This window comes from Eublepharis macularius, chromosome 13 (assembly GCF_028583425.1).
Source record: "Eublepharis macularius isolate TG4126 chromosome 13, MPM_Emac_v1.0, whole genome shotgun sequence".
NCBI lineage: Eukaryota > Metazoa > Chordata > Lepidosauria > Squamata > Eublepharidae > Eublepharis > Eublepharis macularius.
The window spans coordinates 33,339,527-33,366,591 of record NC_072802.1 but is presented as its reverse complement, the minus strand read 5'-3'; the positions used below and the strand labels follow the sequence as shown (position 1 = coordinate 33,366,591).

General features: G+C 45.3%; 1 protein-coding gene across 4 annotated transcripts; it reads left to right on the top strand.

Moving 5' to 3' along the window:
- Nucleotides 1–627: 627 nt before the first annotated feature.
- ATP1B4 (ATPase Na+/K+ transporting family member beta 4) lies at nt 628–26,363 on the top strand. 4 transcript variants are annotated; one of them, XM_054996739.1, is made up of 9 exons: nt 628–919; nt 1,155–1,219; nt 12,300–12,468; nt 16,034–16,162; nt 17,264–17,371; nt 19,325–19,521; nt 22,102–22,158; nt 23,270–23,362; nt 25,050–26,363. In XM_054996739.1, the coding sequence occupies exons 2-9, from the start codon at nt 1,157–1,159 to the stop codon at nt 25,206–25,208; spliced, it is 975 nt and encodes a 324-aa protein (XP_054852714.1). In that variant the 5' UTR covers nt 628–919; nt 1,155–1,156; the 3' UTR covers nt 25,209–26,363. The 4 variants fall into 4 exon arrangements, with proteins under 4 accessions (XP_054852714.1, XP_054852713.1, XP_054852715.1 ...); XM_054996738.1 differs by having other exon boundaries at nt 628–937; XM_054996740.1 differs by having other exon boundaries at nt 628–948.
- The last annotated feature ends 702 nt before the right edge of the window (nt 26,364–27,065 follow it).

Below are 27,065 nucleotides of genomic sequence, written 5' to 3'. Positions count from 1 at the left end.
CATTTCTGTAAGTCTCCACTCAATGTCAATGGCATCCATCTGACTGGAATAGGAGAGGGGCAGCCATGCTATAGACAAAGTTGCTAACTTATCCACTGTCCCTATTCCTGTGCCTTATCAGCCTGTCATGCTGAAATTAAATATGCAAATTCTAGCTCATCATGATATACGAAGAATAGTTTGGGCTGCAAAATGTCTTGCATGTCAGGCCTGCTATTAAAAGGACAGTCTAGTTTTAAAAAAGTGGCAATACATGTTATATCCTCAGCAGATCACCTCTGTCCCTCCACACCACAGCATCTGGTACAAAACGTGTGAATGAGCCAATGTTTCATGCACATAACACATGTGTATGTTGTGGGACTTCTATTAGCAACCCAACAGCATCATGCAGCATTAATTTTGCACAATCCTGCTAAGCTTTTCTCCAGCGATCTTCAGAGAGCTCATGGAATTATAGATGGCTAGGAAACTGACACTGCAGACTCCCACACCTGATCTGCCGGAACTCAAAAGTGATAAATATAGCATCCCCCCAACTGCTAAAGAGATTTTGCAAGCATTCATACAAGGTGCCCCCATGACTGACAGGGACATATTGGCACATATATCCAGTCTCTTTTTGCTTAGGTCCTGCTATTTTGTAATACCGAATGAACTGATCCCCAGCTACCAAAGACAGAGACAACAGTGATTCTCTTCCCAGAGAGACTCTCATTTTCCTGGAATTTCTCTTAAAGTAGACCACATTGTTCAAGTCTACAACTATTCTTTTTGAAGAGGGTCTTCATTCCTATCTGGACTCCTATTGCATGAGCTCATCTGCCTAATGAAAGCAATTCACTTATTGACTTTCCGCTTACAGCTTACCTCTTCCTTGCAACGTCGAAAAAACAACACTTTTCACCCGCTGCCGGAGGTGACGCCTAAGAAAGAGGTTTCTTCTTGGTCATTTGTGTTTGATTTCACTTCTCAGTCTGCTTCCCATAAATATAAGTGTGTGATAGTAATGATGGAATTATTCCAAAGAGAGGGTTTAGTTCAAGAACTCTCCAGGGTTGGCGGATGCAACAGAGAGAGCTGCGTGCACCATTAGCTCAGATGTGGCTTCGTCCATATTAATTATTCCATTTTTTTCTGCATTTTGTACAAAGCCATGGAAATGAATGCCACCTCCGGAGGCTCTGAGGACCACCATGGGAACTATAAGCCGAGGCTGGTAAGTAAGCAATACTCAATGGCAACAAGAAGAAAGAGTCACAGGTGTGGCTTCCATTGTTGCTCTCATGCCCAACCGTACTAGATCTGGAGGATTTATATGCAGAATTGAACTATCCTTTTTCATGGTTTGTCCTTGCCCCCCTTCAGTCAAGACCTGGAGGAAAATGGGGAAATATAAAGGGAAAAATACAATAACGCAGCATGCAAAACTAGATTTTCTGATTGTTCATAAGAAATTACTGGGTGGAAATTTGTTGTTGATAAAAAAGTTAAATGCTCAAAGCATTAATTGGTTCATTGATGCCAGTAATTAATTTGTGCATCACAAACTAAAAGGGAGATTTTAGTATGATTTTAATCAAGCAATCCCTATGAACAAGTGCCTCATCTAGATAATTTTGTGCAAACGTATATAGCATCTATGTCTATATAGCGTCTATATAGCATCTATATAGTATCTATTGTGTGCTGCGTCCTAAAAGCAAACTCATAACAACCAGTGTTTTGGCTGCAGGACCTTTATAGGTTATTAATCAATATGCCAAATTTTAGTCATGCAAATAGGCTCTCTTATCAATTCTTTGTTAACTTCTGGCTCTGAATGTTGACATAGTTTGGCTACTTAATTGTAAAAGCTTGCTGATACTTATTCCCTAGCATAGAGGGAGATCTAAAGAAATGAACAGGCAACTTTGTGTGCATCTTAGTGAAATCTGATTCCATCCAAACAGAAGGGAAGTTCAGACTGCTCCTCTTGCAAATGTCACTAGGAACTGACATATAAACCACAGCCTGTCTGAAAGTCAGTGATAAAACATGCCAGTGGCTAAGAGGAGGGGTTTCTATGAAGAGTATTTAAAGTATTTTCCAAACTAACAGTACCGTCCTAAGCAGAGTAACACCCTTTAAAATTAATTGACTTCTAAATTAATTGACTTCAATGAACTTAGAAGGGTGTAACTTTGTTTAGTACTGCACGGTCCATGCTTGGGGAGACTCGCAGACCTCTTCAGTGCAAAACTAAACTGGATAGACAAATTCTTTTTTTTTTTTAAAGTGGGTCAGCAAGCTGTGTATAATTACTCATCCTACTGAATTCAGTGGCAATTCCTCCCTGGTGTTAGTCTTGCACCCTTAGCACACAATCCTATGTATGCTTGCCTGGACATGAGCTCCACTGAAAACTGTTTTCTTGTGAATAAACATGAAAACAAGATTATGCTGCGTTGCTGCATGTCTATGGGCACACTCCAAATTAAGCATCATTTATTTCAGTGTAAGAAGTTTAAGCAAGAATTACTTCAATTTTCATTTTCTCTTATCTAATGTGACTCTTATGATCCACTGCTGGACAGAATGTACTATGCAAAACTGTTATGTGAGCGGTAGGAATCCTTTCCCAGGATAGCTGTGTTTGGATGGACCAAGAAGCACTGGTGTTACTCCATCATCAAGTCTGCTGCAAAGAAATGGGGGTGGGGGGAGGTGTTGGTTGATGTAAGTTCATCATACAGGAGTAGCCTTGCATAGCCTGGAACCATTAACACCCCATGTAAGCACAACTGGGCTTAATAGCAGCTGGGGCTTGCTCTGTAATTTATTTTCTGGGCCTCTCTTCCCTTGTCTACTGCAAAAAATGAGGGGACCTAGTGTATTATATCTCATAAAAGACAGAGTCCAGCAAAGATAAAGCTTGTTCCAAGTATTCAGCATCTTTAGTGAGTGGGAAGTTTTGGGGCTGACCTCCTTATGTGGGTTATTTTTCTGCATAAAGAAAGAATATTACAGATTTATGGTACCTTTTGTAAAGAGTAGATAGTTTTTAAATTGCAATAATAATTCTCACCATTTCAGAATTCAAAGCAGTTCATTGATATAATTAGAGCAACCCTTACAACAATCCTTGAAATGAATTTCCCCATAGTGTAGACAGAGAACGGAGAGGATGTAGATTACTTAAGGTCAGCTAGCAAGGAGTGGCCAAGTTGAGATTTAAACTGGTGACTTCATGGATCCCAGCTCAGTTTCTTTACCACTACACTGCTCCTACTCTTGTTTAGAGGCTGAGCAGGTAGGAAGTAAGCACACACAGAGACATTGCTGTGCAGTATCAGCCCAAATATCTGAATAGCCTAGAAGCTGTTTCTGACAGCTAGAAATCTTATAGTAGTGTTTTATAATTAGCTCCAAGCTCAACATATGGAACTGGAAAATTGTGGAATTTTGCATTTAAAGGTAGCCAATGGATTCTTAACCCTTTCTAGGATTTCCTGGAAAGAGGGAATGATTATTAAACCAAATTAAGTCTGTAAAGTAGGTGTTGTTTTGTGCACTAGAAATAGGGTTGCCAATCTCCACATGGGGCTTGGAGCTCCCCCAGAATTACAACTGTTTCCCAGACAACAGAGATCAGTTCCTCTGGAATGGAGGATGTTTTTATAGCATTATATCCTGCTGAGTTCCCTCTCCTCCCCAAACCCCAACCTTCCCCCAAATCTCCAGGAATTTTCCAACCTGTAGTTGGCAACACTAACTACAACTGTTACAGACAATGTAAACAAAATATTATATGTATTGTCGAAGGCTTTCACGGCCGGAGAACGATGGTTGTTGTGGATTTTCCGGGCTGTATGGCCGTGGTCTTGGCATTGTAGTTCCTGACGTTTCGCCAGCAGCTGTGACTGGCATCTTCAGAGGTGTAGCACCAAAAGACAGAGATCTCTCAGTGTCACAGTGTGGAAAAGAAGTTGGCAGGTAATTTATATCTACTCAGGAAGGTAGGGTTGGGCTGAGTCATCCTGTAAGAGTTTCCCAGGGTGTGGAATGCTAATGGAGAGAGGCTTCACTGTATCCTGAGGAGCCTCCCTCCATTAGCATTCCACACCCTGGGAAACTCTTACAGGATGACTCAGCCCAACCCTACCTTCCTGAGTAGATATAAATTACCTGCCAACTTCTTTTCCACACTGTGACACTGAGAGATCTCTGTCTTTTGGTGCTACACCTCTGAAGATGCCAGTCACAGCTGCTGGCGAAACGTCAGGAACTACAATGCCAAGACCACGGCAATACAGCCTGGAAAATCCACAACAACCAAAATATTAGAAGGCTGCATCAATTTAGTGTTCACATTGGGTCATGATGATTTCCTAGGATGCATTCAGATATCCCAAAGAAACCTTGGTTTGCTTGTGATGAGAATTCTAAACTAGAGTTATCAAACCACGGTTTAGAATCCTTGTTTATCAGTAAGGATCAAACTGAGATCACAACAAATTGCTGTATATGGCAGGAAGGAGCATGCAAGGCCAAACATGCATGCTCCTTCCTGCCATGTACAGCACTGATATTGCTAACCAGGAAGTCTTTAGTAAATTTCAATTTGTTGTGATCTCAGGAGTCAGGCACATGCAGTTTGATTCTTACTGATAAAACAGGGTTAACATACCTGTAACTTATGTTCATCGAGTTCTTCTGTGCTGACACACATGGGGACTGCGCAGGCGCAGGCCAGCCGCCGGAGAATTTTCTAGAGCTTCCATGGCTCCGAAGGGGCCGTTTGTCGCGCGCCTCAGCGACCGTTTTCCCGCCCAAACGGTCACGTGCTCCTCCAGCGACCAACGGCCCCTTCCCTCAGTTCTCCCTTGCCGCCGCTTGACCAACACACTTTAGCCATAACACCTTAAAAACACCAATTTCCGTTACAGCCATCACCTTGTCGTGCATTGGAATTCACAGCGGGGTAGGAGGGAGGGTTGTGTGTCAGCACAGAAGAACTCGATGAACATAAGTTACAGGTATGTTAACCCTGTTTTCGTCTTCGTTCTTCTGTGCCTCCACACATGGGAGTGTACCAAGCTTCACACAATAAGGAAGGCGGGGGTGAAGTCCAACACAATTTTATTAAGCAAACAAGATCAACAATAAATAGATATGCATATATACATCTATGTAAAAATACTGTGTAAGGACACATAAATACTCAATATTTACATATATACACACCCCCAGGTACATATATACACACTTTCACTCAAGGGTACCCAACAGGTACGCCAAGAAAGTCATTCCAAAACTCCCTCAGGAAAAAAGGGAGTGTAAGACAGCCTTGGCCACAGATACATCCTGCTCCGCATTGACATCAACGGCGTAATGCCTGACAAAGGTGTCTGCAGAGGACCATGTGGCTGCTTTACAAATGTTAACCAGGGGCACCCCCCTGAGGAGTGCCGAAGAGGATGCTTGGGACCGCGTGGAGTGGGCTCTGACATGAAGCGGGCAAGCCACCCCTGCCAGGGAATAGGCCTTGCTAATGGCCGTCACAATCCACCTAGACAGGGTCTGTGAGGAAGCCCTGTTACCCTTGTCCTTGGCCCCAAAACATACAAACAGGTGAGGACAGGAGCGGAATCCCTTCGTCCTATCCAGGTAATAGGCTAGGGCCCTCTTCAAGTCTAGGGAATGGAGGGCCTTTTCCCCCTTAGAGGAAGGTTGAGGAAAGAATGCAGGCAGTGAGATCTCCTGCGAGAGGTGGAAGGCGGACACCACCTTGGGCAGGAACCCGAGGCAGGGACGCAGGACCACCTTGTTGGGATGAAACACAAGAAAGGGAGGGTCAGACCGCAGTGCAGACAGCTCACTGACCCTTCTGGCCGATGTGACGGCCACCAAGAATGCTACCTTGTAGGATAGCATATCCAAGGGGCATGTAGCCATAGGTTCAAATGGAGGCAACATGAGACGTGAGAGCACCAAGGACAGCGACCACTGAGGCACTGGCGCCGACACAGGTGGGTAAAGATTGTACATGCCCTTAAGGAACTGGCGGGATTGTGGGTGAGAAAACACCGTAGCACCCTCTACTCGGGCGTGAGCAGCTGATATCGCTGCCAAGTGTACCTTGAGGGAGGACACCTTCAAGCCCAGGCCACGCAAGTGGCACAAATACTCGAACACAACCCCCAAGGGACTGCTTTCGGGCACCACTCCTCTGGCAAGTGCCCAGAGCTCAAACCTGCGCCACTTGGCCGCATAAGCGCGCCTAGTGGATGGCCGACGAGCATTCAGGAGGACCCTCTGTACCTCGTCAGTAAAGCCTATCGGGGAGGAACGATCCGCCAAGCCGTTAGGTGCAGCTTCCTGGGATCGTGGTGGACTAGGCTCCCATTTAAGAGAAGGTCTTGCCGAGGGGGCAGACTCACATATGTCCGTTGGGACATCCGCAGGAGCTTCGGGAACCAAACCTGCCGTGGCCAGAAGGGGGCCACTAGGATGCAGTCCGTCCCGTCCTCCTCTATCTTGCACAGGACCCTGGGAATCAAGGGGAACGGAGGAAACATGTAGTGCAAGCCCTGCGTCCACGTAAACTGGAAGGCATCCCCAATAGAGAGGGGGTCGCTCCCTGCCCTGGAACAGAACGTGTGGGCCTTGGTGGTCGCCGCAGTGGCGAACACGTCTATCACTGGATGACCCCACATCTGGAAGATCGGCCCAACGCACTCTCCGTTCAGTTCCCACTCGTGGTCCAGCAAAGGGACCCTGCTGAGGGCATCTGCCCGGGCATTGTCTGACCCAGCCACGTGTATGGCACGGAGCGACACGCCGTTCTTGATAGCCCACTGCCAAGTGAGTGTGGCTTCCCGGCACAGGGCCATGGACACTGTGCCCCCCTGCTGATTCACGTAGTACATGGCAGTCGTGTTGTCCGTCTGCACCAAGACCTGACGATCTCTCAGTAGTGCTGTAAGAGACACAAGTGCGAAACGAATGGCCCTTAGTTCAAGCACATTGATATGGAGGGTCTTTTCCCTGTCAGACCAGACATCTTGCACAGACACATCACCACAGTAAGCCCCCCATCCCAACAGAGAGGCATCAGTGGTAACCGTGATGTCATGGTGTTGATACCCAAAAGGGGTCCCTCTAAACAAGTTGTCATCAGACAGCCACCAGTCCAAGGAGGAGAGGATGACCCTCGGGATAGAGAATTTGAGGGACGGAGGGTGCAGCAGAGCATCGTACCTCCGCACAAACCAGTTCTGGAGAGGGCGCATACGCAGCCTAGCGAAAGGCACCACAGAGGTAGCCGCTGCCATATGCCCTAGTAAGCACTGGATAGTGCGCACAGACTGGAATTGGTTCCTTTTAAACATGGACACTAGACCCCTTAGGGACCGAGCCCTCTCCAAGGGGAGCAGGGCCTTACCCTCCACGGAGTCTAACAGTGCACCAATGTAGGACACCTTGCAGTTGGGCACCAGCTTGGATTTTTCAAAATTCACCAGGAGCCCCAGGCGTTGGCAAGTGCTAAGTACCAAGGCAATGTCCTGCACCAGCCTAGACTCCGATTCAGCCACGATGAGCCAGTCATCGAGGTACGGAAAGATGGTACAGCCTTCTTCCCGTAGGAAGGAAACCACAGGGGCCACACATTTAGTGAACACTCGTGGGGCAGTGGACAGGCCAAAGGGGAGCACCTTATACCGGAAAACCCTTTGCCGGTAAACAAAGCTCAGGTATTTCCTGTGCTCCTTCCGTATGCCCACGTGAAAGTATGCGTCTTTTAAGTCAAGAACCGCAAACCAATCTCCCTGTTTCAGTAAGGCGATCACAGCCGCCAACGTAACCATTTTGAATTTGGTCACCTTGAGGAAGGCATTAAGGCCCCTCAGATCTAAAATGGGACGTAAGCCCCCATCCTTCTTAGGGACCAGGAAGAACCTAGAGAAGAAACCCTTCACAGAGTCCTCATAGGGCAATTCTTCCACAGCACCCTTGGCCAAGAGCGACACGATCTCCGCATCCAGCTCTGCCATGGTGTTATTGACAGCTGCCAGGGGTGAACTGCATCTAGGCAGCTCAACAAACTCCAGCCCGTATCCCAGTTCAACAATAGTTAAGACCCATGAGTCAGATGTTATTGACTCCCACTCAGAGAGGAGTGGACTCAGTCTGTCCGAAAAGTTCGGGGATACGGCTGGCGTGACCCGTCAGTACTGCCTCCCGGCGCCCTGCTGATCTTTCTGCTGGGCCGGTTGCTGTGCCGGACGAGGCTTGAAGGGCCGACGCCTCCTCTGCTGTTGTGCGGGAGGGTAAGGCCGCTGCTGGTAGGCAGGATACTGCTGGTAGCCCGGACGCTGTTGTTGGTATCTGCCCTGGTAATGGTAAGGGCCAGACCGGGGAGCGTACCGTGACCTGGAGGAGGGCTTGTCCGCTGGAGCCAGACCCAAAGACCGCGCCGTCTGTCTGTCCTCCTTTTTCTTCTTCAGGGTCTCGTCGGTGGACTTGGAGAACAGCGAGTCCCCTTCAAAGGGCATGCTCTCCACCCTGGAACGCACCTCTTGGGACAGGGCCGTCGACCGCAACCAAGAGTGACGCCTGAGGACCACCGCCGACGCCATCCCTCTAGCAGCGGTGTCAGCAGCGTGGCTCCCAGCGTTCATCTGCTGCTTAGACAGCCTCACAGCCTCTGTCTGCAGCAGGGACACCACGGCCTTCTGCTCAGGAGGGAGGTCTCGGGTATAGGATGCCAACTTCTCCCAGAGGTACAGCTGGTACCCTGCCATGATGGTCTGGTAGTTGGCGATCCTCAGACCCAGTGAAGAGACAATGTACTGGCGCCTGCCCATGGCATCCAGCTTCTTGCCTTCCTTATCGGCAGGCACCGAGGAGTGTCCCGATCGTCGGGGGTTGAACTCCTCTGTGACCAAGGAGGAAGGTGGAGGGTGCTTCACCAACGCCGGCCAGGTGCCCTGCTTGATCTTGTAAAGCTGCTCGATGCGCTTGGATGTTGGAGGTTGATCACAGGGCACCTGCCACACCTTCTCCACAATCTCCTCAATACCCTCGAGCATGGGGAAGCCAACGTACGCCGGATTGTCCCCGTAAATACGTTTGAGGAGCTTGTCCTTGGTCTGGGGGACTGCCGAAGAGATATCCATCTCGAGAGCCTTGGCCATCCTTGCCATCTGGTCGGCGTAGATGCGGAGGTCCTCGAATGGCGAGTCCGCCGATGGCACTAGCTCCTCAGCTGGCGATGGTTCGGACCAGGACTCCGACTGGTAGCCGCCAAAGCTCTCCACATCCTCCTCATCGGAACCGAGCTGGGATTCCGGAACCTGGAGCGGAGGGGGAGCCCACACCGACCTCGATGTCGAAGGCCTCGGTTCCGACACGGAGAAGCCCGCAGGTGCCCCCTCCCATTGGCAACGGTATGGCGAAGGGAGGTAGGAAGCCTGTCGATGCCGGGACGCAGCGGACCGGACCGATCGGACACTGTCCCCGGAACCATGCCGCTCACGACCGACCGGAGGTGGAGACAGACGGGCAGGCGACGGACGGCTCCGACGAGGAGACGGGCTCGGTTCCAGTCTCGGCGACCGAAGGGCAAGCGATGGTCGGCTCCGACGGTGTGGGCTCGGCTCCGGCCCCGACGAGAATTCTGCGGGCACCGTCTCGAAGGCCATCGGATCCGGCACCGGCACGGAGATGTCTTCTGGCTCCGGGGAGCCCAGATGAGGGGAAGGCGTGTGAGGAAGCACGATGACCTCCTCCTGAGGAGCGGGACGCGGCGACCGATGATGCTTGGTCTTCTTCTTCTTCTTCGCTGGTTCCGAAGAAGACCTCGGAACCGACGCGCTCCTCGCCTTCGAAGGGGACCTCGGCTTCGACCTCTTAGGCTTCATCGGAACCGATCCGGACGTCGGTTCCGACCGGGGACTCGGTACCAGGATCCTCGGTTCCGACGTAGGTCTCGGATCCGACCTGGTAGATGACGCGCTACGGGGCGGCCGCACCGGTCCCTGCGCTGGAGAGGCCGCTCTCGACGCCGAGGTACTCGGGGGACGCGGTTTCGACCCCGACCTCGCGGAGGCCACTGAGCCAGCTCTTGAATGCCGTTCGGCAGAGGGGCTAGGGCCGGCCTTGGGGGAGGGCAACGGAGCGCCTCCGGACATGACCTTCTGCCACAGGGAGGAGTTCAGTCGGGCCTTGCGCTCCTGCCGGGCCTTGCTGGTGAAGCCCTGGCAAATCTTACAGGCCGACACATTATGGGTCTCCCCCAAACAAAACAGGCACAGTTCATGGCCATCGGTCTTGGCCATTTTCGTGTGGCATTGGAGGCAATGCTTGAAGAGAGCCTTTGAGGCCATCTTCAGGGGCACGCAAAAGGAAGGTCAAAAACAGTCCGAGTCAAATTACCGAGTCCACAACAAAGTCCAAAACGAGATCCGAAGAATAGTCGAGGTCACGAAGTCCGAAGTCAAAAGCCAAGCAATCAGTCAGAATAAAGCACGAAGCACAAAAAGCACAGAGCAACGAAGCTCACGTTCTCTCCAAGCGGCGGCAAGAAGAGAACTGAGGGAAGGGGCCGTTGGTCGCTGGAGGAGCACGTGACCGTTTGGGCGGGAAAACGGTCGCTGAGGCGCGCGACAAACGGCCCCTTCGGAGCCATGGAAGCTCTAGAAAATTCTCCGGCGGCTGGCCTGCGCCTGCGCAGTCCCCATGTGTGGAGGCACAGAAGAACGAAGATGAAACAAGGATTCTAAACCATGGTGTGATAGCTCTGGTTTAGAATCCCGATTTGTAAGCAAACAAATTAAACCTCCATAAGTGAAAGCACCAGAACTGTGATTTACTGAAGACCTCCTGTTTGCAATTCTAGCACTGAGAAGGCGGTGAGGAGGGGGAAAGGAAGGGGGCGTTATTTAGAATATTTTTATCCTACCTTTACTCTAAGGGGTCTAGGGTGGCGTAAATGGTTCTCCTCTCTTCCACTCTCTATGGCAGAGTGAAAGTGCAGTGGCTCCCCAAACAGTCTGCCAGGCAGAGTGAAGTTGCAAACCTAGAAAGTTTGGGTTGGTTCTCATGATGAACAAGCCTTGTTAGATTGCCCACCAAAGTCCCTCCCCTCCCCAAACCACACCCTCACCAGGCTCCATGTAGGCTGGAGATCTCCTGGACTTATAGCTGATCTTCAGGCCATAGAGATCAGTTCCCCTGGAGAAAATGGCTGCTTTGGAGGATAGGCTGTAATGGGTATTATACCCAGCTAAGCCCCCTCCCTCTGTAAATCCCAACCTCTCCAGGTTCCACCCCCCAGATCTCCAGGAATTTTTCATGTTGGAGCTGGAAATTCCCGTTGCCATAGCAACACTTTTCCTATGCGCCCCCCCCCCCCAACTAATCCTGAGTCCTGACCTCTTGCAGCTTGGTTCCGGATCAGGGCACAAAGGAAATACCCATGCAGTGATGCTATGCTGTCCGCATAAGGTGAAGTGCAATGTTGGTGGAACCCTCTCCCCACCTGCTGCCTCATTCAAGGGCTGATTTTTTTGTGCTTCACATTGTGTAATAAAAAATTTGGAAAGCCACAAAGGAGAAGCTAAGTAGTTGGGGAAGCCCTGCTATGAAACTGAGAAGACTTCCTGGTGGAGGGGTAGAGTTGCCATCTGCAGCCTGGAAAATCCCTGGTGTCTGTCGTAGGTGGAGTTTGGGGATGAAAGGAAGCTTAACAGGAATATGCTGCCCTAGAATCCACCCGCCAAAGCTACCATATCCTCCTGGGGAACTGATCTCTGTAGTCTGGAAAGCCATTGTCATTCCCAGAGAACTCAGGGTACCACCTTGAGTTTAGCAATCCTAGATCAGGGCCTTTCTCACAGCCTCAGAAAGTCGAACAAAGCATACTGGGATTGCACTGGCTGCCTGGAATGTGCAGCCCCTGTTTTTCATTTGGTGGCCCCCCTCTCCATTTGTAGTGAAACTTCTTATGAAACTACAACCTTCTCTTCTGGACCTCTTCAAGAGGATTAGAAATGAAATAGTGGCACAAATGAAGATGTCAGGATGGGAAGTGAAGGTTGAAAAATAACGTGAGGAGCCACGGTGGTGAACAATAATAAATGACTGGGTAGGGGGAGAGTTTCTGTAGTGCAAGGAGCAATGATGAGAAAATGGAAAATTGAATCACCTCCAGATTGTGAGCTTGCTGACATTTATTTTTTGACTGATGGAATGTTCATTCTGGAGGGGAAAAATACTGTGCATGGTGGGGGGGGTTTGCTTTGTCATCATTCCAGGAAAATAGGGATGAAGAGAGAGCTCAACAGCACACAGGAGAAGACAAAGAGGAAAGGAAGCCACCAGCTATGGCCAAGAAAACATGGGGTGACATGATGAAAGAGCTGAAAGTCTTCCTGTGGAATCCCGAGACCAGGGAATGTTTGGGCAGAACAGCTCACAGCTGGGGTAGGTGAAACATTTTTTTCCATCCCCTGAGAGAGATTTGCGTTCATCCTGCTGTCTATTTCCCATGATGTATGCAGTTGCACTATACCTCTCCATGCCTCTGAAAGAAAAACCCAGACAATTTCTGGGTCGTTGAGAACCACTTTACATATGAGCCTGTGATAGTTCAGAAGCTCAAGCTAGTTGTTTAAGGGGGTCACCACAAACCCGATCAGACTGTGAGGGTTCGTGGCGGCTTGCAAAATTGTCCACGTGGCATCAACATGACAAAACTAGCTTGTCTAGGAGATGTGTAGTCAAACCCAACAAAAATAAAGCAATACTCTAGCGAGTGTTGTTGATCATTGAATACAACTGAATCTGGGGTAACCTTTGGGGAAAAAATTGAACTTAAGTCATCAGAGCATCTTTTCCTTTCTTTTCTATTACTGTTCAACCCAGTCTTGAACAGCCAGAGCATCTTTTCCATGAGGATTTATGGATGCTGATGGGTCAAAAATATTCTCAGTTACAGTGAAGTTTATAACAACTGCTTAGAAAAAGGACAGGGTATCTGTAGATGTCTGAAGTCTATCCATATTACTTAGGACCAGGCTACACACTACTTCTTTCACATGGCTGCCAGGGAAGGAATATTCCCATGGTCGAAACGTGTATTCAGCCCTTGGGTGGATTTCATAATGACCTTCTATGACCACTAAGCATAGTTGCCTAGGAGAGTATGTGGTACAAAAAAAAAGAAATGCTGTAATGATAAAAGGAAGATTCAACACAGAAATTATTTTTGACAATCGGAAGTGGTATTGAATGCTTATTAGACACAGTAAAGGCAATACTATCCATAACTACGTATTGATTCTCATATTGAGGGAAGATAGGAATTGGGAGTTAACTGGGTGGATAACAAGAGGGTTCTGTAGTTTATTAAATCTATCATTGTTGTCTGCTCTTCTCTTAAGGGACGCAGGGTGATGGCACATCTGTTTCTCCCATTTTATTCACACAACAACCTTGTGAGGCAGAACAGATTGAAGGAGAGACAGAATAATGTGTCACCTAATGAACTTATTGGATGAATAGGGATTTCAATAGGGGGCTTCCTGGTTTGATTACAAATAACTCTCCGCTACATAACACTAGGCCTGAGGATCAATTCATGAGCATGAGGGGAAAGAAGCTCCTAATCAGAGACTCATAGTATTAGCACCAAGTAGGTCTTCCTTAATTATTAGTAATTTTCTTTCTCGATTGCCTTGATGTTTCCCTCTGTTCAAAAAGAGGCTCCTTATACAGGTTGGGCCTGAGCCAAAGTACTCACGGTGCAATCCTAAACAGTGTTATGCCATTCTAATTCTTTTGAAGTCAATGGGCTTAGAAAGGTATAACTCTGCTTAGGATTGCACTGTTACAGATCCCTCGGCTTTCCCAGATTGTTCTCTGGACTAAAAATTCCTCTCAGTGTAAACACCTCAAGAACATAGAGGGTGAAAGTGCACATCTGCGTTCTCAAAGCTTGTTCTGAAACTGTCTTCAGGCTCCTCCTGAGGAAAAATAAACAAGTTACCTTTTTTTGCTTTATTATTATTATTATTATCCCTGCTTCACGCATTGGACTTTATTCTCCTGAGACTATCCAGCTGCTATCTTAGGCCATGACATAATCAAAGGCAAAATGAAGTTTTATGCTGCTGTGCTTCCCCTTCACGGTTTTGACACTATGGAAGAGCTATTTCATTCCGTGTCCTTGTTGTCTCTAAAAGTGTGCTTTGAATTCCATCTGATCAACAAACCAAAACCAAAAAAACCATCCTTGCCCTGTTTTCAGTGATCCTTGCAGGAGACACTGGAGTGCTGGGAACAGGCCATGCAATTCCCTAATGCAAGGGGTTTCACGGTCAAATGAGTTCAAGAGCCAAATACACTGCCCACAAGCGTCTCTTGAATAAGACAAATTCCATACGGATTTGTCAGCAAATTGACAACTACACTAAAACTGCGGGGGCGGGGGGATATATTAGACACTGTTACAGCAGTCCTGGCAAGTTCCCTTCTTTGTAGAATGCATCTAACCAAAGATACTGCGCGTTAACACATTTCCCTTGCTGTGTCCCAGATATCCCAAGAGAAAGTATCCTTCCTCTCAAAAAGTCAAACCAAACCAAAAGGCATCCAAACCCACCAGTGGCTGCTACCAACGGCAGATAGAATCAGGTCCTGGTGAATTAATTTGCTTTGCTTCCAAAAACCATCAGTTTCTTAGCCCCAACAATGACCCAGTAATTTGAGCCAAGGATGAGCCACACTGTTGTTTGACATCCCTCCCATAAAGATCATGTACATTCAAAAGTATCCTTATCTAATGCATTTTACAAATTTAATTTAAAACATGCCCCCCAAAAGGATGTGTGTGTGTTGTTCAGCTGCGCTGCCCTACCACCAATGATACCTGGAGCCGAAAGTTAATCAACAAGAAAAATGGAGGCGAGAAAACTTGCTATCACTTCAAGACTGATGGAATGGTGCATGTCCAAAGTGTAACTGAAATGTATGGGAGTAATACTGGTGATGTGCAATGCAAAGCGGAGATGGCTATGCAGCTTGCAGTCAAGATCACATGTGGATAGATCCACATCAATGACTAGAACTCTACAGACCAGGCCCAAATACGTTCAGCTGACCCAGTGACTAAGCTTTTTGTCTAGGAACTGAAAGAACGTTCTCACCACAAAGCAGAATGATGTGACAACGACTTGCATTCATGGAGGGACAGCCAGAAGACAAGCCTGATGAAAGGATTTAAAACAGATGTGTTCCACATAAACTCTCATCAGTACCAAAACTCCTGAGGCAGCATCAATAAGAAAGCAGTCATAGCTAGCAGTAAAAAAAAAAGAATTTAAATATTTAATTATTTAATTATTTATAATTAATAATTATAATAGTTAATTATAATATTTAGTTATATTTATACCTCACCTTTCTTCTTGGCTCAAGGCAGCTGCTGTTAATATAACATCAGTAGCAACCAGCAAATAGTAAAAGCCAGCAACATGCAAAGAAACAAATTTTAAAAAATCCCTGACCTAACAAAATCCATCCCAACAAAATCAACGATTAGATCAATATTGCTTGGATATTCCACTGCCCCTAAATCTTCATTGCTTTGTGTGCCTTCTATATGCAGAATCCTGCAAGAAATCCTGCTGTGTACAGGTTGCTGGGAGGCAAAGCAGCTATACAGATTTGTTGCTGCAAGAGGAAACAGTTGTGCATGTGGAAAGGGGCACAGTGGCAATGCAATGAAGACTATTAGCTTGCCCTCCCTAACTGGCTATTCTCGCCATAATGTAGGAACAAATCTGTATAATAATATCAAAGGAATACAGAGGATATCAGACATGCCCATCTCTTTTGTGTGTGGATATTTCAGGACTGAGCCTAGCTTGCTCTGTGTTTCTATTGACAATTTGATGCCCTTACATATAATTGTTGCCCTTTCATATTATATAGCTCTTGTTCCCCAAGTCATCAACAATTTGTTTTTTCTCCCCCCCTTATCTTGCAGGCCGAATATTCCTCTTTTATCTAGTTTTTTACCTTTTCTTGGCTGGAATGTTTGCAGCTTGTTTGTATGGACTGGTGCTTACCCTGAGCCCATACACACCTAAATACAGGGATAGAGTCTCTCCACCAGGTGAGTACTTGAATTCAAGTGACTTGCCTTTCTGTCTATACATCTTAGTCATTTATAAAGGGTTTTTGCACTCTAAAGAGTCTACAAAAAGGTGTGCAATGAAGTCAAGACTTACAAAAGTAAAAGAATACATGGAATTACAACAAAACAGAGAGAAACAAACACAAGAGCAGTTAAAACCTGAAAAAAACCCACAAGTGACTATTAAAGCAGAAACACAAATCAATCCACAAAGAATCTGTCCGGGGAGATTATTAAATAATGGGGCATCACCCCTGAAAAGGCCTTCTCTCTGGCTGTCATCTGTTGGAAGGGACCCAGAGAAGGATGTCAGCGCAGATTTCAAAGGTTTGGCATATGATTTATATGGGAGAAGGAAGCTCTTTAAGTATCATCCTCTCAAAGCATGTAGGGCTTTAAAGGCCAAAGACAAGACCTTGAATTACGGCCAACAGTAGATAACATTTAGTGCTGGAAAAAACATTTAAATTTGTCCATTTAAGTTAGCGATATGGCTGCTATATTTTGAAGTTTCCAAAGAATTTTATTTTATATGGAACTCTGAGTACATGGTTTGTGGGTACACCAAAAATGCCTTTGCCTCCCTATCCTATGTAGATAACTAGGGTTGCCAACCTTCAGGTGGTGGCCTGGTGATCTCCTGCAATTACAACTGATCTTCAGATGACAGAGGTCATCTCCCCTGGAGAAAATAGCTGCTTTGGAGGTGGGATCTATGGCACTGAGGTCCCTGTTGAGGCCCTCCCCTCCCCAAACTCCACCCTCCCCACGCTCCACTTCCAAATCTCCAGGAATTTCCTAACTCCGAGTTAGCAACCCTATGCTAAACCTAGTCTTGCAAGGAAGTCTTTCAGAATTATTTGCTTATAAATGTTGTACAATCTGTTATCCTTGAAGGTCCTTTGGACTCAGCATCCATGTCTGTGTTGGCTATTTCCAGACTTAATTAAACCTCGCTGTACATGCTTGGAACTGGAATAATTATAAATCCTGCTCTATGTTGTTTTCATTGAGACTGCTCTATACCCCAGGCCTCTTAAGCATTAAATTTATAACTCATTTTTCTTTATTCTATTGCAGGAGTTATGATTAGACCGCACGTTAAACACGGATTCAGCATTTCCCTCAATATGTCAGATCCCAAATCGTGGCAACCTTATGTGGAAAACTTACAGCAGTTCCTAGAAGGTGGCTTTCTTTAGATTTTACTCTTCACTGAATTCTGTTTGATACTTAAAAATGATTTTAAAAAAACAGCTTTACTCCAACTCTGTATTAGCTAATAACTATATAAAGGGAAGAAAGGTAAAGGATACAAGTTAGAACAGATAATATCAGAGGAGCCAAGAAACTGTTTGAGTAGAGGATTTTAAAAGGGCTTGTAGCCTGATACTGAGCATGTTCAATGGGAAAATTCCAATTGGGTGTGTATAGATTTGTATCCTTAAGTGGGCTTTGCTTGGAGTGATGCAATCCTGCAGGATGTGTGGTTAAAAATGCCTCCTCATACACTTTGCCGGAAATCATTCTCAGAGAAAGTTCCCAACTATTTTTGGCCTCTTTTGGCCTTTCTCCTTGATTGCTTGGTTATATAATCACAGTATTTTGTTGCAATACAGAACTCGGGAAATTATCTCTTTGTACTATAGAAATTGAATGAAAGATAGGCTGCGCAAAAAAGGACCATACCAGTGATGGATTTTCAAGTATCAGAGCATGTCCACTCCAAGCTAGCTAAAGATTACACACTTTTGTGTGTGCATCTCTAATAGAATTATCCCTTTCATCAAACTGCCAAGATTTCATGCACAAAACCCTGTTAGAAAACAGGTGGTACTAACCTTTTAGCTGTTCAGGAAGGGTGGCAAGGATGTGGATTCACATCCTACTCCCCTGACCCTGCCGAATATCTGATAAGTACAATTAGAGTTGTCGACTCTGATTTGAGAAATTTATGGGGATTTGGGAGTGGAGCCAGGGGAAGGAGCACAGCGGTACAACTGTTGCTTTTCTAACAGGGCTTCACACCAGCAATTCTGGCTGCTGTGCCAGAAAAAGTTGGATCTAGGTTATCATGTTTAGGACTAGACATGGGCACGAACCGCATTATGAACCAAAAAAACCCACGAACCGCCTGATCGTCTGTTCACGAACCGGTGGTTCATGAGGGTCCATGGCCAATGAACCAGCATTCGTTGGAAGCCCGGCTCGTTGCGTTCACCCGCGGTTCATGAAGCCAGACAGTCAGGCACCATCAATCAATTCCCTTGGAAACGGAGCTGGGGGAATGCCTGAACTCTGTCTGCATGCCTTCTGTCGCCCTGGAAACCCGAATTGAAGCCCAGCTTACCTTGATTAGCAGGTCTTCCTTCCAACCATGGAGCTGCAAATTGGTTACAATTGGTTACATGGGAGAAGAAACCCGGGGGGAGGCAGGGGGGAGGGGGGTGTTCTGTAGCCATGGGCACTCCAATCTCATCCCTGCAAACCCTGATAGGCAGTTCTGACTGCCAACCCCTTGTATACTGGGCCAACATCAACTGGTGGCTCTAATTGTATCGAATGGGAGTTTCCTGGGGGCCTCAGATTGGAGAAGGTATAACTCCAAGATCCCTATTGCAATCTTGACCAAACTTGGGTGCTGGCTGGAGGAGAGCCTGCTAAACACTCCCTGGGAATATGGGCTCTCTAAGTCTAACGGGGGGGGGGGGGCGTTCTGACACCCATGAACCACGAACCTTGAACCGGTTTGTCAGCGGGAAATGTTTGTTTCGTTAGTTCGGGTTCGTTGTCGGCACTGAACCACGAACCACTAGTTCATCACATTTTTTTGGTTCGTGCCCATGTCTATTTAGGACACCAACCTGAAAACTGGGAGAAGGCCCATGTGTTTCCAGAATGGGTTTCTGTGTGACCAGAGGTTTGCTCCTTGACTTTAGTACCCACATTCACAAAGGCAGCAAAGTACGCTGAATGTGTAAACTTATCTTTCACTGTCCAGTTTTCAGGCTTGTTTCATAGTAACAATATAAGAGAGAGAGAGGATGTGTCGATGTCATTGAATGTTTAATCCTTGCTAACATCCTTCTTATGGGATCACTAAAAGACGCAAGACCCATTAACTGTCTCTATTAATTTTAGCTTATAATGACAGTGTTCAAGAAAGCAAAAATACCGTGTGCACACCTGGCAATTATTTCATCCAAGACACTGGAGAAAGCACCATGAAACATGCTTGCCAGTTCAAGCGATCCTTGTTAAAAAATTGCTCAGGGCTGGAAGATGAGACTTTTGGTTATTCCCTGGGACATCCGTGCATCTTGCTAAAGATTAACCGAGTATGAAAAAATCTAATTCACTTTTATTTGTTATCTATCTTGGAATGCTGCAAATACATTATTACACTGGGAATGAGGGCGCTGGATCAGTCCAGGATTATGTTTGAACCTGTAGCTAAGGTGATCCTGCTGGAGGATTGCAAGCTGGGCATGAAGACGACAGCCAGCTCCTGGTGCTTATCGCCAATCTTCCAGGGGTGCCAACTCCAGGTTGGCAAATTCCCAGGGATGGGGGTGGTGGTGGAGCCTGGGTAGGGTGGCACTTAGGGCAGAGAAGGAACTGAGTGGGGATGTGTTGCCACAGAGACTACTTGCCAAAACTGCCATTTTCTCCCAGGAAACTGATTTCTTTAGTTTGGAAACCAGTTGTAATTCTGGGAGGATGCCAGGCCCACCTGGAGGTTTGCAGCCCTACCATCTTCTGTCAAAAAAAAGATGCTACCTCTGACTTCATTGCTTCTAGAGGTTTTATTCAGTTCTTAAGGCTAACGTCTACTGCATTGTTAATAGCCTTTTAAAAATGGCTCAAAATAACAGCCACATCACGTCTGCTGGCTTTTTTGGTTTGTTATAGCACAAATCTGCTCTGCTTATGCAGCTGCTTGGGAATGGTTGTACAGACTGTACCACTTCAGAGGACAGGCGAGCGATCAGATTTTTTTAGCTCTCCCTTACATTAAAAAACTTCCATGCAAATGAAAAAAAACAAGCACTCCACGGAGAAGGCTGGATTGAAATTTTTCTCCGTGTTATATTAGTTTGCTATTTGCATAGAGTTTTTATGGGGTATTCAAAACAGTATTACCTTTTTACAGTCTGACATAGTGCAGTCCACTCTAGTGCCTCATCCTTCCTCTGCACATGTGAGCCTAGGCCCAAAAAGGAGGACTGAGGGCTGCAGTGTAGTAAATATAACAAAACGCTGCTGATTAGCAGGAAGGAACGTTCTTTATTTGTGTAAAATATCACTGTCCTGCTTTTCGACTTAAGCAATATCTATGAAGTGGGATGACACAACTTAAAACTGCAGCACAGTAAGATCAACCCACATTCATAAAAATCAAACCATAAAAATAACCCAGCAACATCCGTTATAAAACAGAACAAGTCGGGGGGAAAGGCGGGGCGGGGGCTCAGCAATGGCCCTTGATCCTAGGACTATTATCCTGCACACCCTTTGGAATATACATTTTTAATTTGCCTTGAAATTGCCAATAGTGCTGATGCATAATTAACTTGGTGAGAATGTTCCATAACTATGGTGCCACCACTGAGGAAGTCCTGCCTCACAAGTCCTCCCCCCTCCCCATACCTCTGATGCCAAGGGCACAAAGAGCAGGCTTTCCAAAGATGAACTAGGCTTTTGGGTACATCCCTATAGGAGGGGGTCCTTGATGTAGCCTCGTCCCAGAAGCCAGTGCAGTTGTTTCACATCAGGGTGAAACGCTTAATGATGCTTGTCTCTTTTTGTTGTTAATGAACTGGTAGATGTATTTGGGGCCAGTTAAATGCTCTTTGGAATCTGACAGACTCATATAAAGTATGTTACCCCATTTGGGGGTCATCAGGGTATGTATAACTCTGGCCAGATTCTTCCTGTTTGGAAAAAAATTGCTGCTGGAGAGCCTGTCTTAGCTAGTAAAGTACACTCCTCTAAAACTGGGGAAAACAAACAGACAGTCGCTTGCTGAAATGTCTGTTTTAAATTGGTGATCAAGTGTTTTTATAACTACTATGCACTTGTGTGATCTTGACAGAGAGCAGCAACTTAAGATACAATCCTCAGGGCACTAGCTCTGCATGTTCCAATGAAATCCATTAAATTCACTTCCATATAAATGTTTTCTGGAAGAACACATGCAATTGTTTTAAAACTTGATGATGCCATCATGGATGTTAATTTTTTTTGCTGTAAAGATGACTGCATTCTTCCAAAAAATTATTTATGTTACAGTCCATTGCAAGGAAGAAATACAATTCTTGTTTGGGAACTTTTGCGATCCATTTCTCATTAAGGTATTTCTTTTTTTAAAAAAGGTATCTGTTGATCCTCAACATGGCAGGATTTGCAGTCGAGGCTGTTCCTGCACCCGGAGCTTAAATGTCAAAGATTGTCCATATGCTTTTCATGTTCTTATCCTTGCCTGTCCAGCTGGAACAAGTGGGACCAACTCTAATTTTGCCCCCACAGCAAAATGGGACTTAGCACTAGCAACTTTTTTGCCGGATAGTGCCTTGTGCTGAATGAATCGTCATTAAATGTCATGTTCTACTCACTTTACTTGCACACCCAAGTAATAGCTGGCCATCAGACTACTTAGTTTTAATGAACCAAACAGATATGTTCAAGGTAATTTGCTCAGCACTGTAGCATTTTAAGCTGAGCCACTAGACTCTTGCTGTACCAGTAGGAATGATGCCCTTTTATTTCTGCCAGTATCTAGCACTTTCTTTTCTACTTACAATTATTAAGTAGAATAATTGTAATTCTTCATTTGCTGACCCTTTATAAGCTGGTTCATTCTATTTTGTGTGCTTCCTTTATTATTTTTTTTAATAAAAAAGCTCTTGTTTTCACAGATCATTGGCTATCGGCCTGGTTATGGGACTCCAGTGACAGTGGAGTGCAAAGCGCAGGTAATTTCTACCCCCGTTACATTTTATGTAGCAAGGTTTTCCAAAATGGGTCACCAGACATTTAAAAGTGAGTGCTTGGAAAACTGTTGTCAAAAGGGGGAAGAGCAATCTCATCTAAAGCAAAAGGCTTGTGTGTGTGTGTGTATGTTTGTGAGGGGTGGGGGGGAATGACTACTGTATATTATTTAGACTGCAAGCCTTTAAAGAATATTTAGCATATTTCAAATGTTAAAGGCACTTGATTTACATTGCCTTGTAATCCTTGTCAAAGCAGAGAAGAGAAAACTATGGTGCAGTATTTTTTAAAAATTAGGTTTCACAGTTTCACCATGATAAGATGGGAACATTCTGAGACAGTAGCTTTACAGATCCCCTGACAAAACAGCATGGGAAAGGTGTAGGGATCTTTTGAGTGTATATTGCTTTGACTGTATATTGGTGTGCCCTTCACCCTTTGCACTTGTAATCCTTGTCTAAGGCGTGTCATGCAACCTGACCAGAATGTAGATGGAAAGCTGAGGATGAGAGGATGGCAGATAGGCCAAGCCCTGCCCATGTTAGAGGTTCATCTTTGTTCACACCATTAGCTACTGCTTTTAGTTCTCTTTTTGGTGGGGTGGGGGGGAAGAGGAGCTGTAGTCCAGCAGAATACCTGCTTTCCTTGCAGTTCAGTCCTCAGCACCTCATCCTTGATAGTAGATGCCGGGGTAGAAGGCCCTTATTGGCTTGAGAAGTGTTGACACCCGGAATAGAACAGATACGCATCTGAGGTTGTGAGCTGATTCACACACAAGATGGAATAAAGGCAGTTATATTCTTTAAATTGCCATCAGACTTAACTTGCTAGGATAGACTAACATGGCTGGGATGGACAGTGGTGTGAAGTATTTATTTATTTAAAACATTTTTAAAAGCCCTTTGATGCCTCAATTAAAATACAGCAATAGAGATTAACATGAATCAACTTCGGTGTAACTTATAGCCAGCCAAATGGTGAATTCCCTTGCCCTTTTACGATGTATTTTGTCAAATCTTTTCAGCAGACTGATATTGCAATAAGTCTTTTGTATACTTCATATGTCCTTCTCATGCCCCTATTTTTAAATTGCAGAAAGGTAATGAAAGTGATATCCAAGCAGTGGATTTCTATCCAAACACCACATTTGATCCCATGTACTTTCCTTACTATGGCAAATCAACACATGTAAGTAGAAGCACAGCTGTTGAATTAATACATAATTAGTTTTCCTGGCTGTGAATAAGAGCTGTTATTAAATGTAAAAGCAAGTGAGTCATTAAAATAGAGAGCAGTAGCTGTTGTGGTAATGTTTTGTATGAGACAAGTGCCACAGTATTTTTCTTACCTTACCAACTGAGGATTGTGTGCTCTGGAAAGTAGTCTGATTTTGTGAGATCTGGGAAACTAACCAAGTTTGGCTCTGGTACTTGAATGGGAGACCAGCAATTAAGTCCAGGGTCCCTCTGCAGAGGCAGGCAATGGCAGACCACCTCTGTTCATCACTTTCTTTGAAAACCCCCAGGGCTTCAATCTGACACCACTGTACACAATTGAGGGTTACCATTCCTTTAAAAGCTCCCTGGCTGTCTTATCTCATGGCAAGTCCAGTTGCTTAGCAACCCAAAACTAATTAGTCCCAGATAGTTCTCTTCTCTTCTTGGATCTGGAGGGCTCAGTGTTTGTCCTTTCCACGGAACTCTGACATCCAATGACATCATCCAGACGAAGTTTTCAAATTCCTTTTCTTGTTAATTCCAGGGCCCAAGACAAGAGTTTTCAGTTGATTTTGGCCAAACTCAACACAGTTAGTCGTTCCTTTTACAAAATTTATACCCTGCCTTTCTGCTGTCATCAAGGCCACCAAGGCCCTGACTCCGGCTACTACCAAACACCAACAATAACGATCTAGCACACATGGGTGGAACTTTCCTTCACTCAGCAGGTTTCTATGGAAACAACCGTCATTTGATGGTGGATCAAGAATCAACAGACATGCATGTGTGCCCTGGCCTGTGAACTGTGCCCTTTCCTAGACAAGGGGAGTCAGCCACAGCCATAAGTGCAATAGTAACTTTTGGGGCTGCAGTTTAAAGTACAGTTGGTATAGAATTATGGCCGGGAAATACCATATGGACCTGCTGGGAGGAAATCACTCAAGGAAGGTATCATCTTTGCCAATTTCCAGTTTGTTTCCAGGTCTAATTTATAGACCTGGTGATGGCCTATAAATCCCCAAGTGGCTTAGGGTCAGGGTCTCTGAAAGACTGCAGGGACCTACCTAGGACTCTTGTTTGGTTGGAGCTCTGCTCTGCACACCCTTATTGAACGAAGGGAAGTGAATATGCAGGGTAGAGGGTGGGGTTGGTTTTTGTTGTTGTTGTACTCTGGCTCCAGGAGTGGCTCCTCAAGAACTGCCTTGGTTCCTTGTCACTCAGTCTTATCTCATACCAAGACCTTTTTATTTTGGCAGGCATTTAGAAGTTGGTATTTTTCCTCCCTAAATCTCCAGTGCCATCATTTTGGAATGTTTTCTGCTTGCTGGTTTCACTGTCATGGTTTTATTGTTACATTTTATGTTTTTAGGTTGACTTTATATTTTTTTTACTGTTTCAAGGTATATTTAGCATAAAAGGCGGGATACAATTATTCCAAGGAAATAAGCAAAACAAGGCATGCCCAACCTGATTTTTTTTACTGTTTCAAGGTATATTTAGCATAAAAGGCGGGATACAATTATTCCAAGGAAATAAGCAAAACAAGGCATGCCCAACCTGATTTCCCCCACATTCAAGCTTTAGTCCACTGAATGTACACAGAACTATTCTGCACTGGACATTTCTGTTTCACTGATCAATATTTTCTCTTTTCCCAGGTGAATTACACATCCCCGCTGGTAGCCATACAGTTTACTGTCATCAAGAACCAATTAATCCCTATTCAATGTCAGCTGAATGGAGTCGGCATAATCAATGATAAGCATAATGACCGTTTTTTGGGACGAATTATTTTTTCATTGTCTGTCACAGAATAGACCGGAGAAACACCTGCTCCTGGGCATTTATTTTCCTTCTTTTTATGGCAATCAAATCCTCTCTTTTAATGGAAAATGGAAATTCCAAACTTGTTTTAGGGGACTACTTGAATTTTCTTTTTTAAAACAAAACCCCAAAATAAGGACATTTCATAAAATACTGACACTATCACTAGCCATAACTGATCTTGCACAAGTCAGGAGAGACGCACAAGTCAGGAGAGGATTCTTCGTTTTTAAAAATACACGTAAGATAGTCCAATTAGATTTCCAGGGCTGCATGACATTCAGTTGTCGTTTATTTCACCCCTACCCCAAAGTTCTAAAGGAACCATATGTACTAATTCACCTTTACACTTTTTTCCCTGAATTTGTTTCCTGGATAGAAGTGAATCAGCTGACTCCCATTCTCATCCCAGCATAGTGCGCTATGGTAGGCATTCTTTTAGACTTCAGCAAGGGAGCCAGGAGTTTATGTAAATGATTAAAAGCTCCCCTCTTGATTTTTAAAAGTAAAATCAGCAGCTACCTTCAGAAACTGTCACTCAAGTACATCTAAAGTTCACTCCTGCTAATTTTGGGCTGATGATAAAGACACCCAGTTCTGAAGTTACGAAATTTTGCAAGAATGGTTAGAGCTAGCCATAAAGGTAGTGGTGGTGGTAATACTTGTCAACCTATCACAGTCTAAAACTTTTCATGCAATGGCATCTATCTAGAAGGGCACAAGTCCCATACCCATATTCTGTAGTGATATTCAGGCTCTATTCAAATGCTAGTGATGAACTACAAAAACCTATGCCAGGGTCCATCTTATATAAGAAGTTTTTTCTACTACCATGTTTGTCAAAAGAGGGAACGGCCTCTCTAAATATAACTTCTGGGCACCATGTCAGGACAGCTCTGGTGCACACAGAAAAGCAACCTGAGAGTAGCCCCTCATTTCCCCCTGCAGACTCATCATAGCTCAAGATAGGAGATCCCAGAAAATTCTGCAGTATCTTTTATTGTTCTTTTTGGCTTTTGGTAGCCAGGATAGGGCAAGTTGTGGTTTAATCAATGCAAATGAAATTTTTGTTAACATATTTTTAATTGCTGCATATGCTTTGGCTAGGATGGACTACACATCAAAATAAGTAAATCTCTATCAATGCATACCCCTTCTTTCTTCATATGACAACTTACCCAAGTAGATAAAAAAGGCTTGTGACGCAGTGGGAAAAAGAGGAGAATGAAAAAAAGACCCTGGCGCAGCAGAAAAGAACTCAGTATTGAGCCACACCTACTGCTCCTTGCACATGTATAAATACACTTTTTGGATCATGGCTGCTGGTTTATGACCGGTGCATGCTGTAGCACAAATATACCAGACAGGATCTGATGGGATGAAATGGAGAGGAAGGACAATCAGCTGCAGACTCTGAGTCTATTCTAAACGTGCCATATGCATAAGGACAGGAGCTTCTGCAAATTCTGTAAGGGACCCCCACTGTAGTTCAGGGCACCCCAGCCACATGAATTTTTGAACCACCTTCTGGACTAGGAAACCAAGGCCCTTGACAGCAAGTGGCTCTGACTCACCTGTGGAAGCTGCTGCATATTCTTGCATCACCTTAGGCCTCTCTTGTGTGTGGAGGGGAGGAACAGCTATCATTTCACAGCTCCCCAGGATGTAGCAAATGCACACATGCTACAATTCTGCAAGCATATTCACGCCCAACATGTTTAAGACCTCCTAAGGTAGCAGGAATATTTTCTTTTAAAATTTAATGTCTAATAAAAGAGAAATGTTTATGGATGTGCTAAAATTCAGATGGAAATTATATTGGGGGGAAAGATAATTACATAAAGACCCCC

Coding starts and splice junctions, on each gene's coding strand:
- ATP1B4 (XM_054996739.1), top strand. CDS start 1,157: ATGGAAATGAATGCCACCTCCGGAGGCTCTGAGGACCACCATGGGAAC. Junction 1,220..12,299: donor GGAACTATAAGCCGAGGCTG/GTAAGTAAGCAA, acceptor TCATCATTCCAG/GAAAATAGGGATGAAGAGAG. Junction 16,163..17,263: donor GGATAGAGTCTCTCCACCAG/GTGAGTACTTGA, acceptor ATTCTATTGCAG/GAGTTATGATTAGACCGCAC.